General features: G+C 45.2%; 1 protein-coding gene across 1 annotated transcript in view; it reads right to left on the bottom strand.

The window, feature by feature from the left end:
- The window catches only part of LOC138293688 (NXPE family member 3-like), a 102,842-nt gene that overhangs the window by 23,836 nt on the left and 63,127 nt on the right, over positions 1-15,879 (bottom strand). Inside the window, exons 3-4 of the mRNA XM_069232996.1 lie at positions 11,933-12,003; positions 8,843-9,055 (exon numbers count right to left, since the gene is read on the bottom strand). Of these exons, the coding sequence (XP_069089097.1) occupies positions 8,843-9,055; positions 11,933-12,003 (284 nt within the window). The remainder of the gene's footprint in view (positions 1-8,842; positions 9,056-11,932; positions 12,004-15,879) is intronic.

A 15,879-nucleotide genomic window follows, 5' to 3' on the forward strand; every position in this document is an offset into this window, starting at 1 on the left:
GGTAGCAGAGACGCGGTCTCCGAGACCCGTCTACACTACCCTATTTGCAATTTCCCAAGCACATGTACAAAGAGTTTCCAAAATGCAAAATGAGCATTTAGAAATTGCTATTACTATTGACTCTAAGTCGATGGCAGCCATGTGCACCCAAAATGCATTTTTCAAAGTGCCATGTTGCACGCACATGCCCTAGGGCATTTGTGCGCTTTACATGTGCACCACTTTTTTTGGGGGGTGCATCAAGGTGAGCCGTAGGCACACAGGCATCCTTGGTTTTGCATTTCCTAATTTGTGATCTCCTATTAGGAAATGCAAAACCATTCGTACCTATAGGCCTTTAGGAACAAATAGTGTAGAATTTCCTAAATAGCGATTTCCTAATTGCAATTCCTACTGTGTAGGAATTGTTATAATGGAATCTCTATTTTTGTGCATTCCATTTTGCATTTCCCAAATAGCGATTTCTTAGGAATCGCTATTTAGGAAATGCAAAAAACGAATTTCGGACATATGGCCCTTACGTCCAATTAATGAAACAGGGAGAGGAATACTGAGAGGAGGAACAAAGCCTGGTACCAACACCAAGAAGTTCCATGAAAATATCTGTGTGGACAGCATGGACCTAACTGGGATGCTGGAGCGAGGATGACCCTAGTGGGCCAGAGCAAGAGGGATCCCTATGGTGTCAGACAGGGGGCATCAAGCTTTACATTTGAGACAAAGAGGCCCCCGTTTTGTTACCTTTTCCCTGGGGAAACACCAAGTGGCTGAGAAGAAGCAGGAAATCAAAGTAGATAAGCTTCTGGATTTGCAGGTGATGGGCGCTGTGCTGACTATCTCAAACAGTCCAATTCAGAAAATATTCAGGGGAGGAGATACCTCCCACCCAAGGGTAAGGAGGAGCCCATGCAAAGATCCAGCACAGCTGAGTCTACAATGCAGCAATAAGAGCTGCCTAGCTGAAGGAGATCAGGTGATGAAACTGGAGAGCCTACTAGAACTAACTTTCAGGAGACAAGGGTTATCATTTGGTGCACATAGAGGGCAGGGGCGTTGTGCTCGAGACCCACCTGTGATAAATGCTTTCAGAGGGTGGAGAGACTGGCAGTGTGTATCAAGTGTCAGCAGTGTGGGCTGCCAAAAGGCTTGCGTCTTGTAGCAGCTTCACTACGTGACTCTGCCCAAACAGGGACTACAGTTTCCAAGATTCTCCGATCTCTGATGAGGTTTCGAGATGGTGGCAACCAGATGTAATGACCCTTATGTTCCAGAGCATCCTTGCTAGTGGCAATACTGCTGCTGCATGGACTCTTGCTTTATGAGTTTTTGAGTGGTGCTAGAGGAACGTTATCTTCCGCAAGAGTTTGCTGGGAAAATATTCATAATATGGCGAAGTATTTTGCAAGACGCAAACTATTTGGGATCAAACAAGCTTTGATCTCCTTCTTGAATTAGAAATTGTTTAGCCAAGGACTTTGTGGACAATTTAGAGTCTATTTGAACTTGAATTCTCTTGGGTATGCCATTTGTTGAAGGTTCAAGTGTTTTGTAGCAAATTATACTTGTGCCATCCAGATTAAGGATCACAGAGGACTAGCAAGAGTGAATTACTTTCCAATTATGCCAAAGGCAAAATTAGAATCCAAACCAATCAATATCAGAAGTTCATACATCTGAAGTTAGATGTGGTTACTGGGAGGCAGTTCAATCTGTATTTCAGTGGTTATAAATATATTGTTATATTTCAGTTTCAGGAAAGTCAGCTTGATACTACAACACAGGTAGTTGGTTACACAGGGTTATCCTAAAGGCATATCCTTTCACCATTAAAGTTAGATGCAGGATACTAATAGCCGATTACTAAAAGCCTTCTGATTTGACTTGAGTCAGAAGGTGGAGAGGGATAGCCGGTGTTTCTGTTTTCTCTCCTAGCCCATTCCCTTTCCCTCTTCTATTTGTCTTACATGTCATAGAGTGCATCACTTCCATTGGATACAGAGAACATGGTTAGTGCATTCTGACACACTCCATGCTCTAGTGAAGTAGGTCTGAAAAGGGATCCTGGGACCCGACATACACATAAGCCACTCTCTAAGCTCAAGGAAAGACACCACCCATGTCAGGCTCAAGATTAAAACATATCTCCCCTCCAGCCAGGCACTGATGACTGACTGGTATGTCCAGAAGGATGTATTCGCTATCAAAAAATAGAATGCCCTGATCATGCCATTGACAAATTCTGATGCTCTTTTATTGTATAAAGCTCTTACTACCCCGACTAGGCGTTGAAGCCTTCTACAGCAAGTAGCACACAACTCCAGATCCCAAGGTTCGTGGTTAATACAATCTTTACTGTAATTAGTTGCGTATACTCAAGAAAACCACTTCATGCCTTTGCTCCAGTTTCTTTGTGCTACATTAGATTAATAGAAGGAACAAGTGATCATTGGTGAGGGGCTATGTGAGCTTTTGCAAACAGGTGTTGGGTTGACTCCATAGTTTTGGTGGGGATTAGAAATTGTTTGGTTACAAGGATTAGGTTTCAAAGAATGAAAGGTGGTTATCTATGAAATGAAGTGTGGGCAACTTGCAGAAATACAATAAGAGAGATTAATCTCATAGGCATGCGGTTTAGAGTAGGAGAGGGGCGCCATGGAAAGGACAGAGGTAAGCGAGTATAATTTAAATGATAGGAAAGAGAGGGAACAATTAAAAGTCTTAAATTAAGCTCTGTTTTTTAAGGAGAGTGTTAGGAATCTAGTGGAAGGAGGTGTTTGCTAAAGTGTGCAATCTGAGAATATTAAAATGAAGAAAGAAAGAACATTATATCCTAAATACTCCATATCCCCGGCACATGAAAGCCCGAGACAGGCTACCATTCCAAAAGTATATTCAAGTGCAGAGTTACCAAAGTATTGCATTGCCTCTTGTGAGTATGTCAAGCTTCCCTGGCTTTTGCTTGGAATTCTGGGACGTTTAGTCCCAAGTTCACAGTGATGATTGTAAAATAAGTACCAGAATTTTGAGGGGAAACTAGATTGTGTCAGCTGCATTCCATATTGCTAAATTCTCAGTTTTAATGCATAGCGTATTTCAAGGATCCCTCAGTACCAGCAACCCATACTCCTTAGATCAGACACTCACTGCACCTCATATTACCAGAATATATCAGTTCCTGGATTTAACTTTTCCACAGGGGTTCCTCGCGGCTCCCTCTGCACTGGCATCTATTTCTATGCTCTCTCTCCGGCTGCCTTGACCCATGGGTCCCTCATCTCAGAGTGGGCATAGATGTTGAAATGCTATCCCTTCTCTCCATTCTCCTGTTTCCGTATGTTAGTCTGGTCCCTAAGCGAACCTTTGAGTTGCCTAAGTGCTGCCCGGTCTCCTGTGCACCCTAATTCTATTCCAAGATCCTGCCCTGCCTTCAACTGGGCTTTCATCCATGTGTGCATACCTCACAGGCACTCTTGAGTTGCTGAAGTGCTGCCCCCTGGTGTTTCTTGTGACCCCAGGTAGGGCCTCTCCCATGGTCTTTGGGCCCCCTTCCATGTGTATTGGTCTGGAATTCCAGAAATCCAACTTATAGCAGCATTTGGTTAAAACTGGTTTGGCTGACTGTGAGCTCATGTTCCCGACCTGCTGTTTAATAATCTGTCCTAACTTGAGATGTTAGGACTTTACAGTCCATGTCTCTTTGGTCATTTGCTACTCCCTACCTGTAGTTTAGGGAAAAAAGGACAAAGCCTGAAAAGGTCCTTTTTGAACTTGTTAACTGAAGTTTTTGAATTTGAAAGTAGCCCCACATTCTGATTGAACCATGGCCTCCTCCTGGTGAGCCTTTTGTGAGTTAAGTATTGGTGCTCTGGACCCAGTACTTTATATTCTCCTTGTGTTTATCCTGAATTTGTATAGCTGAGAAGAAGACCCTGGACCAGGACTAGGATGCCCCTGAAGTTGCAAAGAATCTTAGGACCATCCAGGGTGATGGGTAGCAGGGCAGTCCGGAGAAGAGAAGAAATGCTCTTACACTAAGGACAATCCCAAGACCAATCTGATTGAGACCTGCATGGAAGGTGACTCAAAGATGAAGCATTTTGAGGAGCACTCAAGGAAGGATATGTCTGTAATCTGATCTTGATCATTGCTGAGAGTTAGGACTATCATTTGCATTATTACAAAAAAGAGTATGTGCATGAGTCACAGAAGACGGTGCCCCTTATGCAGCAGTTGGTAGCCAGCACCTCACCCGGTGGTGGACAGTCAGTGTAGCCTTGAAAAGATTATTACAGAACTTTAACTTTTAAAACTGATATCCCACAAGGAATTACTCTTGGCTTGAGAGACAACAGAGCCCTCGCACCATCTGAGACCTCTTTGTGCCTTCCATTGTGTGGGTTAGCTTGTGTTGCTGTTGCCGCTGTTGGGAAAAGCATTCTACGCTCTTGTTCATCAGTGTCACTCTAACTGGTGAGTGCTCCTGAAATCAAGCAGTTCCCAGCAGCACCAAAATATAGCCTTCAACTGGCACATTTTAAGATATGTATCGCTAATGTTTGGATCACTGGTGGCTGTAGACCATGAGGTAGTAATCTTTTTCCCAATACCCCTTTAACATCCTGAAGTAGATTTCGACTGTCTTGAGGTCCAACTGGTCCCCTCTGACCACCTTCTAACATACACTTGGGCTCAAAGCTGCAATATACTAGATGCCCCAGTGACAAAAGAGGCACTCCAGTGTTCCAACTCAAGGAGGGCTTATTTTAGGAAAACAAAAATGTTTTGGTTGGCCAAATATCCTATATAGGCAAATGTGCATTATACTTTGTATAGTATCTTACCTCAGCAATACCTGGAGATGTCTATCCAAACATCCCAACTAATTGTTGACAATGATATGGCTATTATGGTCATGCCAAGCCACGCACATGTTCTGAAAGGAGTTCTTATCACTTCTTAGTAAGTTAAGCGGGTTCCAGTTAACCATGGATCCCTTGACTATGTTGTAAAAGTAACATGTGAAGATGCAGTGTAAACATTGCATTTAACTATAAGTAAATTAATCACACATCTTTTAGTAGTATCTAGACTCATTCTATCATTCATATAGAAAACAAAGGGCCTGCCATCCATCAATCAATGCAGGGTCAAGATAATGGTGGACCATGTAATAACATACAGTGGACCGATCAAAGTTGGGCCAGGATGTGGATGGTGGATCGATCAATGATGGGCCAAGATATGGCATTTAGTGGATTGATCAATGGTGGGCCAAGATAAATCATATAGTGGATGATCAATGGTAGGCCAAGAAATGGCATATAGTGATCGATCAGTGGTATGCCATAGTGGATCAATCAACAGTGGACCAAGGTATGGATCAAACTGTGATGGGAAAATGTATGGCAAATAGTGAATCGATCAACGGTGGGCTATAGTGGATCAATCTGTGTTGGGGCAAGATATGGCATATAGTGGATCAATAAATGATGGGCCAATATATCGCAAAGAGGTTTGACATATAGTGAGTGGATTGATCAGTGGTGAGCAGAGGTATGACATATAGTGGATTGATCAATGGATGGCAAACATCTGGCCTATGTTGAATCAATAAATAAATGTCCATAATGAATTGATTAGTGGGGGGCCAAGGAATGGCATATAGTGGATCTATCAATGGTGAGTCGTGGGGGGCAAGATGTTGCGTATAGTGGATCTATCGGTAGTTGGTCAAGGTATGGCATATATCGGCTCCACCAGTGGCAGGACAAGTATGGCATAAAATGGGTTGATCAATGGTGGGCCAAGGTATGGCATATAGGGGATTTATCAATAGAGCGTCAAGGTATGATATATAGTGGATCGATCAATGGTGGTCCATGATATGGTATATAGTACATCGATCAATGGTGGGCCAAGATATTGCTTATAGTGGATCAATCAAATGTGGGCCAAGATATGGCATATCATGGATTGATCAGTGATGGCTCAATCAATGGTGTACCAAGATATGGCACATAGTAGTGATGTACATAATCAAATGCACCTATGTACCTAAATAGGGCCCCATTTCTGGACGACATGCAAGACAAACCTCGTTGTGAGACATGATTGAAACTGTTATCCGTAACTTCTTTCTTTACATTGAAATGTACTCCCTTGAAGAAACTGTTTTTGTTTTTTACCTCTCTCCATATTTCGGTTCAAAGTTCATGCTTGATGTAAACTCTGGTCAAATATCTTAGCCACAAAGTTGACGCTATAGGAGTTTTTAGAAGTGGCAGCAGGAGATGAGTCTTTTGGCACCACTGACCTGTTAGATATGGGTGTATCTATGTCAATGTTTATTTGTAGGTAAGTATGTTTCACATTTTTTCAGTTGTCATGGCTTAGCAAAGCAAATGTTTTTGTATTTGCCTGCAAAATTAAATTAACATATAAAAAAAATGTGCTGGTGTATAGTTAGGTTACCCTTCTCATAATGTACAATAAATGTGTATTTTGAGATAGTGGTACACAAAATATGGCAGCCCTAAGGTCAACGTTTGGGATGGAGATAGATCTCTGTCTGTAAACATAGTGATTATGCCTGCGTGCTGAGGTCTTTTTGTGACATACGTGACAGAGTAGGATGCTTTTCAACTCTCCAGACTGTAGAAGACTGACAGTGTTGGCAGCAATACCTATTTTAGTGAGCCTGGCAGTACTTTTTACCTGTCATCTGTTAGGTATTGGGTCTGCCAGCATCTCTCATCTTTTTCAGTTTGTTTTCCAGTCGTCTGCAAGTGGATCCTTTGCCCATATATGTGGGACATAGATGACATGCAGAAAGTTGCCTACAATGCTAGTAGGGGTGTATTGAATATGTGTGGCTCATATGGCCATGGCTACACTGGCTTTCTTTTGCCTGAAACAAAATTGAGTGGTACCTAAGATGGAGGAATAGAAAGAGCCCAGGCAGCTTATGTCCATTGGGGGACACTTTCAGACATCCCAGGGACCTTTGTTGTGGGCCAGATTGGAGAGTGTTTAGGAGAGGAGACAGTGAGTCCCTTTGAAGTCAGTGAGTTTCCCATGCCTTTTCCTGGCCCTTTCTCATCTGGAAGGGCCACTCCCACAGGTTATCAGTAAGCTCAGGAGGACAGCCCGTGCGTCTTTTGAACAGATTTGGGTTTCTGCAGGAAGGAGACCCCCTGTTCACCAAGCTTGCCTATAACTATGTATATAGGACCTGATTTAGAACTAGGCAGATGGGTTACTCCGTCACAATGGTAACAATATCCCAGCCACACAAAAAATCTAAATCCCATTATATTCTATATGATATAGATTTTGGAGGACGAGATATCCGTCACAGTGTGACGGAGTAACAAGTCCGCCAAGTTCTACATCAGGCCCAAAGATGGGACAGAAACTTACAGTCAGTGTTCCAAGAGTTCCTAACCAGAAGCCTGGAGTCCCAACACAAGTTGAGCCCAGGAGAATCTTTAGAGCACTAAGGTTGGGGTAATGACTGCTAACTCCCCTTAGAAAGTTCAGGAAAACCATACAAATGTGCCTGGAGAGGCTGCATTGACACTGCGTCAACGACAGAACTAATAACTGCTTAGGAGGGATGCTGCATGTGGAATATGCTGCTGTGAAAACAAGGCACTTCGAAGGAGCCCAGCTAGACAACTTGACTTAGCCATGGGGATATTGGAAAAAGCCTGCACATGTGCTGTGGTTGAGACTCAGAGTCCCAGATGTGTCCGGGGCACAGGCAACTTTGCCATCAGCTAAATTGGAAGGTGCCAAGGGAAACTCAGCAGTTCAAGTTCTGAAGGAAGATATCTAGCACTAGGAAGTATCCATGCACTGAAAGAAGTAGACTGCCGTTGAGGTTGAAAGAAGTGAGCAAGACATCCAAGTACCATGAAAAAATCCAAGCTGAAGACCATAGACATGGCACCCTCGACACAGCTTCCTCTTCACCGATGTTGAGGCAGCTTCTAATGACCTCATCAGCAGGAAGTGGAGCTTCAGGCACAAGAGTGTGAACATGTTGGCTGGGCCAACATCCTCTCCGCACAATGTGTCTTGCCAGATGCACACCACTAGAGCGGCATGTCCCTTCTGACACCGGCACCAGCCGACATGCACTGCCTCCGATGAGCCACACAAACTTTGGTTGAACAGACATGTATTATGACATTGAACCCATGCGAGGGGGAGAATGTAAGGAAACTATTGGGACTAACAGGTGACTGTAAAATGAAATTGAGTTGCAAGAGTTAATCATGGTGCCACAGGGATCCCTCACCACCAGGGCAACACACCAATGTACTTCTACTGCCAGAGACTGTCTCCGTGACCACAGTGGATACTGTTCCCATTAGTACCCATAAGAATTACCCTCTGTAAATAATGCTGCAATTTGTTAGCTGTGTGAATAAGAATACATGAATCTTCTTATTAGCAACTAAAGTACCTTGATTTGTTAACTTCTGTTTGGTGGTTGTTGAGTGCTGAATCTGTACCCCCACACCACCTCCCTCAGTAAGCATGGGGCTGCTTGGTTTTGCTACCTTGAGAGTCAAGTGCTAAAAGGGTGTGCATAGTAATCAGTTTCAAGCCCAATAGTGCGGTCAAGCCCTGGGAAACCAGTTGTATACACAGTTTCACACTAATTGAGTCCAGAAATCTCTGAAGACCACAAGACCCTTGAAACGTTTCCATATCAGCCATGCTAAGCAAGACTAGTATTAATGATTATCCAGGTTTACTTAGACCATTCACCGAATACCTCCCAGTCCCTTCCCATCCTTCTTAAAGCTTGTGCCTGATAGCTTATTTATCTTACATGGAATGAAGTCCACAAGATAGTCCCACCACTGCCTCAGTGTTGAGTCACCAAACATATAGACATTCTTTCCCCTCAAGCAGCTACTGGCCTCCTGCTGGGTCCGGTATTTCTTGTTGGAGCAGGAAAGAGAGGCCCAGGTGTCATTATAATAGTAGCCAGATGGATGTGTTATCTCCAGACCGGGGGTGCAGGCCGGCAGCTTCTTTTCATCTGTTGGGGATACAGAATACAGATGTCAAATGTGAATTCAGAAGAGAAAATTCTTTCTTGCTGTGATTCTAGCATCCTATGACTAGACATTAAGGGGGTCATTATGACCCCGACGGTCGAAGTTAATGTGGCGGTAGTACCGCCAACAGGCCCGTGGTACTTACCGCCACATTATGGCATTGGCAGGTTGGCTGAAGCCAACACGCCAATGTACCACTCTGACCGCCACGGCGGTAGCAGCCGCCGGCTGGAGATAACCATCTCCAGTCCGGAGGCCGCTATTGTGCTGCCGCCGGTATTACGACCCTGCCTACCTCCATGGTTTCCATGGCGTTTGTAACGCCACGAAAACCATGGCGGTAGGCCCTATCAGTGACAGGGAATCCCTTCCTTGTCACTGATAGAAGGCCCCCTCCCCCCCTACACTCCCCAGACCTCCCAACCCCCCCTTCATCCACGCTCCCCCTCCCTTCCAACTTCCCCCATCACACACACGCACGCAGACACACACTCATTCACACAGACATACACGCATACATACACGCATGCATTCATTCATCCATGCACACATCCAAACTTACACGCAGACAGGCATTCACATTTCGAGTCATACACACACTCACACACAGTCATACACACACTCACACACATTTATAAACGCACTCACAAACATTCATACACGTACGCAAACAACACCAACCACACACTCGCATTCACGCACACACTCACACAGCCATGCACACCCCCCCAACACACACACAACACCCTCCCCTGTTGGAGACCCAACTTACCTGGATCCAGGGGGTCTTCCGGCAGGGGACGGGGCATTGCCACTGCCAGAAGCGCCCGCCAGCAGAACACCGCCAAGCCGTATCATGTGTCATGATACGGCTGGCGGCGGTCTACCGCCGTGGCGCTGCTGCTGGTAGCAACGCCACCTTTCCACCATCTGCCAGAATGGCCACAGCCAGATTTCCGCCCTTCTAGTGGCGGAAATCCGGCTGTGGTCATATTTTGGCGGACGGATGGTAGCCATGGTGACGGTCTTTTGGCGGCCATCGCTGCGGCAGTAGGCGGCACTTACCGCCAATGTCCATATAAGGGCCTAAATACTGTATGTCAAAGTATGTGTATGTTTTGTGACATGGACTAAAGTGGGGAAAGATCTGTCTTCTGGCACTCAGCAACATGTCTTTCAGTTCCTTCCTCTTCAGAAGATGAGTATCTAGAGATAAGAACAGTCAGTGCAATACTCCAAACCAGAATCATGGTCATAAAATGACTCTGTAGATTTCTGACATCATCACCATTCTCCTATTCTATGGTGTTGACATGTGACCCTCTTTACAAGATAGTGGGAAATACGATTAAAGAGGAGACTAGAAACTTTTCTTGTTGTCTCTCAAAATGGGGAGTGATGTAATGGGAACCACAGTAAGGTCCAGAAATACTGATCCTTCTCATGTTTACAGCTGGGACATCAGACACCACCTCCCCTGCCAAGTGAAGGGAGGAGAAGACTAATCTAGTGGAGGGAAGCTCGCCCCAGAAGTTGAGGAACAAATCTATCTGTGACGCCTCTAAGATAAAAAAACAGAATACCAAATGTAGCTGTCTGACTGTACCAGTGCACTTTGAACACAACAAACTGTATTAAAAGCGAGCACTTAATAGACCCTGGCAGCAGACTCAATGGGTTCCCTAAGCCTTTATAACCAATATGTGGTTTCAAACATAACGTCATTATTATATCAGCGTCCTTGCCGCATACTTGAACCAAACCTTATTTCTGAACGCCCTGGGTCTACCTACGTGAACACTGCACACCGCTGTAATCTTTAATGTTGATAGGTTTACAGAAAATCAAATTATAATGAAAGTGAAGATTGTTTCAAATATTTAACCATGATTTGCCCATATCTTCTAGTGGCTGACATTTAAATACCAGACTTCAGGGTAATCACCAGAGGGCTATAGACCCTTTGTCAAGGGGCTGTCTTTCCAACTTAGGGCCTTATTTAGAGTTTGGCGGATGGGTTACTCTGTCAGAAACGTGACGGAAATCCTGTCCGCTGTATTGCCGTAGGATATAATGGGATCATAATATGGCAGGTGGGATATCCATCAGGTTTGTGACAGAGTAACCCCATCTGCCAACCTCTAAATCAGGCCCTTAGTCCCCAATGCCCTTGGCCTAATGAAACCATTTATAGGTTGTCTTGTTACATGGAGCTAAGGTTTGCTGCAGGCAATAGCATGAGGTGAAAAAGATATATAATCTTCTGGGGGGAGCCAAAACCCACTCTATCACATACGTTTTATAGAATGGGTAACAATAGGTCATACAGACAACTGTGCACTGCAGTCAAAACTAAAGAAAGAATATTTTGTTTTCTCATTGGCTTGCATTGAAACATGCAACATTTTATGAGAAAAAAGTACAAGGATATTAGCAAAATATTAACATTTCTGAGTACAGAAAAACAGTGGCCTACAAGCAGATCTTAAAGCCTTGCATGAGGATGTTATGTTATAAGGATCTCACATGGTGAAATATGTTAGGTTTATGCAAACCTTTGAGGGGGATGTTTGGGAGGGTTGTATACAAAGAACTAGAGCCTCTTAAGTTGATCATGGTGGGAATAGACAAAATCATGGCTCATTCAGTGTGACGAGGAAGTCCCTCCCGAGGTAGTGTACCATTATACAGTTGCCACATGTATATATCCATTCATATGCTTGAGGGCCCTGACCCTTTCACGCAGCACGAACTGTGCCTTATAACGGGCCCACTCCACCTCCAGCAACCATTACTTAGGATGATTCTTAGTTTGACAGGTGTTGGTTCAGTGCACCATCTGTAGAACCCGCACTTACCTAAGGTGTGCTCTCTTTGTAGAACCTGCAGAGCTGAGATAGGCCCAGGAATCAGCTGTTTAGTAACATTCCTGTGGGTATAAGAAGTAAACATCACTGACAGTTGTCTTTGAACATCTTGGGTGAAATATTGTTTTCCTGACAGATATTCAAACAGGCATTCAGAGAAGGATATTCATATGTCCTGCTGTGTTGTGGCAGTGGGGTCAATGCTTTTGGGACCTGCGGCAATGTGTAACTATATTATTAATGATGTAACTGGGACTGGTGGGACTAAGGCTTATGATAACGTGCCCTTTCCATACCTTGGGAAGATAAGTGATGGTACATCTTAGCTATAGAGGTCCCTACAGTTCTGAGAATGTTAGGAGAGGATACATAGACTTGCAATTAAAGTGTCCTGCACGGCTTTGGAGATCTGTGCAACCCTGTCCTTGACTGTTTTCTAGACAGTCTGTAGCTTTTAGTGCGCTCAACAACCATGCAAGGCCACTGGTGTTGTGCCTACTTTCTGAAGTAGGTCCCAACTGTCCCCCTCAACCCAGATTATGTGATGATTGACAGTGGTTGCAATGTGAATCTAGCACCGGAACATAGATGTGTCTGACATCCTGGTCAACCTCCCTGGCACTTGATAACCTAGCAGGCTGGGATGTTTCTAGATAATTCACTTTGACCCAGCATAATTCTCCCCTGCCTGGATGAAATGTGCCCATTATCCACTTCCTGTGCTGCGGCCATCTCCCAGGCACCCAGAAAGATGTAGATCTTCGCTGTTTGTCCCTTGACATGGGAAGTGGCACTTTTCCTGAGACCGATTATTATTTTATTGATTTTGTATACCTTTTAAAATTGTACTGTTTCAAAGTAATGAGCAACTTTTAAGAGTGTCTTTTCAGATCTGTTAAATTTTAAGAGGGACCCTTTCACAGGTAGTATGTTCAGAACTGGTCTGTGTATTTATGGCTCATACATCCCTAAAATCTGCCCAGCAACATGAACTGATGCTCCTCCAGGACAGGCCGCAGGGTCTCAAGGGCTGGCCACAGGGCAGGCCCTTCCCTTGTTTGCAGGGGGATGTATTCCACTCCTCCTGCCTAAACTTCTTGCGGTCCTCCTATTATTAATGACACTTCCTGCGCTGTCATGCTCACCATCAGGAGACCTGCCTGTGGAAGTGTCTGGAGTTCAAATAAGATTCTGGGTCTTCTGGTATTCCCATATACTGACTTCCAGCCTCTTGGACATTATTATGAAATTCTTAGTCATTCCAGGTCCATTTCAAGTTTTGTGGAAGCCGGTCTGCTTTTGCTAAAAACTTGAATACCTAGAATTCTCTGCACAATGCTTCATCTCCCCCTTTGTAGGACACAGATGGTTGGAGGGAGTCAGCACATCTTACTGAGGTCTTATAAAACCCAGTTTGTGCATCACTGATCCTTCAACATTCTTTCTGATCACAATTTGTCTGTCTGTTCAGAAAACCTGCAGATAGCAATGTTGAACCTGTAACCAACCAATGGCGTATTTACTTTTATTCCAGCCTCCTCAATATGCGCCCTTTTAAATCTCCCGGGTCCAAACTTGTGGTGGCAATTAATGCTAATCTGAGCTCTCAGGTTTCTAAAATTTGAGGGAGACCACAAGGGAGAGAGCTGGAAAACACATGCACTTGAAGTGCTTAATTAAAGAGAAAAAAAAGTATTTCCCTAAAAGAGCTGTAGAGCTGTAGGCGGACAGAAGTCAGAGGATAGTAAAGAGGCTATGCCCCAGGAGAGGGGCACCTACGAGACTGAACAAGATGGACAAGGCAAGCCATTGAATAAGAGGCAGCAAACATGGGTGACAATAAAACCAACCAATGGTGAGCAATCAGAGGGCTTTAGGACCACTCTAGGTTCTTGAGAAGCTCCTGAAAGGTATTTTGCAACCTGTTATGTCTGGTACGCTCACCCTAAAATAACATAATGGAAAGAAAAAACATTGGCAAAGTAAAGTACGGTCCCACCCTAAATGCTCTTCTTTTTAAGGTGATCTGGCGAAATGTCATCCACAGTGCAAGAGAGCCAATGGCTGACATGGGCTGACCCATTTGTCCATCCTGTGTTGGATGAAAGCAAAATGTGAATCATAGTTACAATCAATCAATCAATCAAATAAATTTATAGAGCGCGCTACTCACCTGTGAGGGTCTCAAGGCGCTAGGGCGGGGGTGGGGGTGAGGGTTGGGGGGGGAGGAGGGTTCACTGTTCGAATAGCCATGTCTTGAGGTTTTTTTCTGAAAAGCAGGAGGTTTTGGGTTTTGCGAAGGTTGGTGGGGAGGGAGTTCCAGGTCTTGGGGGCGAGGTAGGAGAAGGACCTGCCTCCGGTGGTGGTGTGTTGGATGCGGGGGATTGTGGCTAGTGTGAGGTCGGCGGATCGGAGGTGGCGTGTGGGAGTGTGGAAGTTCACTCTTTCGTTGAGGTAGGCTGGGCCGGTGTTGTGGAGGGATTTGTGTGCATGGATGAGGATCTTGAAGGTGATCCTCTTGTCTATGGGGAGCCAGTGAAGGGATTTGAGGTGTGGTGTGATGTGTTCGTGGCGGGGGAGGTTCAGGATAAGGCGTGCGGCTGTGTTCTGGATTCTCTGGAGTTTGCGTTTGAGTTTGAGTGTGGTGCCGGCGTAGAGGGCGTTACCGTCGTCTAGCCTGCTGCTGATGAGTGCGTTGGTGACGGTCTTCCTGGTCTCTGTGGGAATCCATTTGAAGGTTTTTTTCAGCGTGCGGAGTGTGTGGAAACAGGAGGAGGTGACTGCGTTGATTTGTTGGGTCATGGAGAGGGTGGTGTCTAGGATGATGCTGAGGTTGCGTGCGTGGGTTGCGGGGGTGGGTGCTGGGCCTAGGGTGGTGGGCCACCAGGAGTCGGCCCATATGGTTTTGTTGGGACCGAAGATGTTGATTTCTGTTTTGTTGGAGTTGAGCTTGAGGTGGTTTTGGCGGTGGTGGGGTTGCAGGTGAGGGAGATAATGAGTTGGGTGTCATCTGCGTAAGAGAGGATGGTGATTCCGTGCGGTCGGAGGATGTTGGCGAGAGGGGTCATGTAAATGTTGAAGAGAGTGGGGCTGAGGGAGGTCCCTTGAGGGACTCTGCAGATGATTTTGGTAGCAGTGGAGTGGAAGGGTGGGAGGCAGACTTTTTGGGTTCTATCGGTGAGGAATGAGGTGAGCCAGTCTAGGGCTTTGTGTCGAATTCCTGTGTTGTGGAGGCGTGTGCGGAGAGTGTGGTGGCAGACAGTGTCAAAGGCCGCGGAGAGGTCTAGGAGGATGAGTGCAACGGTCTGGTCCTTGTCGACTCTGGTTCTGATGTCATCGGTACATGCGATGAGGGCGGTTTCTGTGCTGGGGTTCTTACGGAACCCGGATTGAGAGGGGTCGAGTGTGTTGTTTTCCTCAAGGAAGTGGGATAGGCGGGTGTTGACTAGTTTCTCTGCGACCTTGGCGGGGAAAGGGAGGAGAGAGATGGGGCGGTAGTGGGAGAGGTCTTAGTTACAAAGACAAGTGAATGAGGAGCGCTCACTCAGAGCCCTTCTATGCATCTATACATTGGAATATGTTTTAATATATAAAGCGTGCGAAATAGCTAATTCTATGTCTGTACAGGACCTAAAACTGAATGCTGTCTTGGGCCCTAAAATAAAAGAAATGGCTCCATTGTAATTCACTGCAAATCACCTGTTTTAATTACTACAAGGTCTGAGACCCGGAAGGGCCTGCCCCACTTAAAGCCCTGCCATTCTGGAACTTCTAGTCCTGTTTACAACATTATAAAATCTGCAAAACCCTGGAGTGGTTGAGGGCTACTCATGCATGGAGCTGGGAAACTTGATAGCTATGAATATCATTACAGAACTCAGGGGGGGTCATGGAAGCCGCCATGCAGGATAAGGTTGTTGCGATGCTCCTCGCTTTAG

This window comes from Pleurodeles waltl, chromosome 4_2, assembly GCF_031143425.1.
Source record: "Pleurodeles waltl isolate 20211129_DDA chromosome 4_2, aPleWal1.hap1.20221129, whole genome shotgun sequence".
NCBI lineage: Eukaryota > Metazoa > Chordata > Amphibia > Caudata > Salamandridae > Pleurodeles > Pleurodeles waltl.